The sequence below is a fragment of the Cucumis melo genome, chromosome 1 (genome assembly GCF_025177605.1).
Source record: "Cucumis melo cultivar AY chromosome 1, USDA_Cmelo_AY_1.0, whole genome shotgun sequence".
Taxonomy (NCBI): domain Eukaryota; kingdom Viridiplantae; phylum Streptophyta; class Magnoliopsida; order Cucurbitales; family Cucurbitaceae; genus Cucumis; species Cucumis melo.
The window spans coordinates 7,140,540-7,143,406 of record NC_066857.1 but is presented as its reverse complement, the minus strand read 5'-3'; the positions used below and the strand labels follow the sequence as shown (position 1 = coordinate 7,143,406).

The following is a 2,867-nucleotide window of genomic DNA, read 5'->3' as shown; positions in this document are numbered from 1 at the left end:
ACTTTTCAGGTAGGGGCACAGCGAGGGGCAGACCGACGAGAGGCAGGAAGGATGCGTGAAGGCCATATGGACGCGTCTGGTTTTCTTAATCGCTTCCGCTATGTATTTTGTCTGAACATTTTGACTTGTGATTTTGAACTGGTGCCTTGATATTTTTATTTTGTGACTTTCTTGATTTATTTAAAATAGGGCCCGAAACTGTCTTTTGTAAGGTTTCTAATGTTTTAATGAATCGTAACTGGTCTGTTTTAAGTTTTTATGTTGAATGGTCGAGTTTTGATATTTGGTAGTGACCTCAGCTTAGTCCAGAAAAGTTGGGTCGTTACAGTTGGTATCAGAGCCTAAGTTTTAGGTTCTGTAGACTGACTTATAATGTGAGTCTGTGTTTTGTGTCCTTATGGCTGAAACGATCCTTGCCGCTCGTCAGGTACGCTCTCATGAAAGTATATGTATAACTCTACATGCATTACCTTACCTAAGTTAAACTGCAAATTCAATCACCATTTATGACTAAAGGAATCGTTTGGTGGTTGTTAGGAAAATGCCACCAAGGAGAGGTGCACGTAGGGGTGGCCGAGGAGGCCGAGGAAGGGGAGCAGGACGCGTTCAGCCTGAGGTGCAGCCTGTAGCCCAAGCCCCTGACCCGGCTGCGCCAGTTACTCATGCGGACCTAGCCGCCATGGAGCAGAGGTTTAGAGATATGATTATGCAGATGCGGGAGCAGCAGAAGCCTGCCTCGCCAACTCCGGCGCCAGCTCCAGCGCCAGCTCCAGCACGAGTTCCTGCTCCAGCTCCGGCTCCAGTACCAGTTGCGCCCCAGTTTGTGCCGGATCAGTTGTCGGCAGAGGCTAAGCATCTGAGGGATTTCAGGAAGTATAATCCCACGACGTTCGATGGGTCTTTGGAGGACCCCACCAGGGCTCAGATGTGGTTATCGTCCTTAGAAACCATATTCCGTTACATGAAATGCCCTGAGGATCAGAAGGTTCAGTGTGCTGTTTTTATGTTGACTGACAGAGGTACTGCATGGTGGGAGACCACAGAGAGGATGCTAGGTGGTGATGTGAGTCAGATCACGTGGCAGCAGTTCAAGGAGAGTTTCTATGCGAAATTCTTCTCTGCCAGTTTGAGAGATGCCAAGCGGCAGGAGTTCCTGAACTTAGAGCAGGGTGACATGACCGTGGAGCAGTACGATGCGGAGTTTGACATGTTATCCCGCTTCGCTCCCGAGATGATAGCGACCGAGGCGGCCAGAGCTGACAAGTTTGTTAGAGGCCTCAGACTGGACATTCAGGGTCTGGTCCGAGCTTTCAGACCTGCTACTCATGCCGATGCACTGCGCCTGGCAGTGGATCTCAGTTTACAGGAGAGGGCCAACTCGTCTAAGACCGCTGGTAGAGGTTCGACGTCTGGACAGAAGAGGAAGGCTGAGCAGCAGCCTGTTCCAGTGCCACAGCGGAATTTCAGACCCGGTGGTGAGTTTCGCAGCTTCCAGCAGAAACCTTTTGAGACAGGAGAGGCTGCCAGAGGAAAGCCGTTGTGTACCACTTGTGGGAAGCACCATCTGGGCCGTTGCTTATTCGGGACCAGGACCTGCTTTAAGTGCAGGCAAGAGGGTCATACAGCTGATAGATGCCCGTTGAGAGTCACGGGGATCGCGCAGAATCAGGGAGCAGGTGCTCCACATCAGGGTAGAGTCTTTGCTACCAACAGGACCGAGGCTGAGAAGGCAGGCACAGTAGTAACAGGTACGCTCCCAGTGTTGGGGCATTACGCCTTAGTTTTGTTTGATTCGGGTTCGTCGCATTCTTTTATCTCTTCCGCGTTTGTGTCGCATGCCCGCCTAGAGGTAGAGCCCTTACACCATGTTCTGTCAGTATCTACTCCTTCCGGGGAATGTATGTTGTCGAAGGAAAAGGTGAAGGCATGTCAGATTGAGATAGCAGGTCATGTGATTGGAGTAACGCTGGTAGTTCTGGATATGCTAGACTTTGATGTAATCCTGGGTATGGACTGGTTGGCCGTTAACCACGCCAGTATAGATTGTTCACGTAAGGAGGTAACGTTTAACCCTCCCTCGATGGCCAGTTTTAAATTTAAGGGAGGAGGGTCAAAGTCGTTGCCTCAGGTAATCTCAGCCATCAGGGCCAGTAAACTGCTCAGTCAGGGTACTTGGGGTATCTTAGCGAGCGTGGTGGATACTAGAGAGGCCGATGTATCCCTGTCATCAGAACCAGTGGTGAGGGACTATCCGGATGTCTTTCCTGAGGAACTTCCAGGGTTGCCTCCGCACAGGGAGGTTGAGTTTGCCATAGAGTTGGAGCCGGGCACGGTTCCTATATCCAGAGCCCCTTACAGAATGGCCCCCGCAGAATTGAAAGAACTGAAGGTACAGTTACAGGAATTGCTTGATAAGGGATTCATTCGACCGAGCGTGTCACCTTGGGGTGCGCCAGTTTTATTTGTTAAGAAGAAAGATGGATCGATGCGTCTATGCATTGACTATAGGGAGTTGAATAAGGTAACCGTAAAGAACAGATATCCCTTGCCCAGGATTGACGATCTATTTGACCAGTTACAGGGAGCCACAGTGTTCTCTAAGATTGATCTTCGGTCGGGATACCATCAGCTGAGAATTAAGGATGAGGATGTACCGAAGACAGCATTTCGTTCCAGATATGGACACTACGAGTTTATCGTGATGTCTTTTGGTTTGACGAATGCTCCGGCAGTGTTTATGGACTTGATGAACAGAGTGTTTAGGGAGTTCCTAGATACTTTTGTGATCGTGTTTATCGACGATATTTTGATATACTCCAAGACGGAGGCCGAACATGAGGAGCATTTACGTATGGCTTTGCAAACAC

General features: G+C 49.6%; 1 protein-coding gene across 1 annotated transcript; it reads left to right on the top strand.

Annotated features, from left to right (window-relative positions):
* Window positions 1–541: 541 nt before the first annotated feature.
* LOC127149859 (uncharacterized) lies at window positions 542–1,480 on the top strand (the record flags this gene model as incomplete). Its single annotated transcript, XM_051086132.1, has 1 exon — window positions 542–1,480. A coding segment is annotated over exon 1 (939 nt), but the record flags the coding sequence as incomplete, so codon positions are not given.
* Window positions 1,481–2,867: the final 1,387 nt, after the last annotated feature.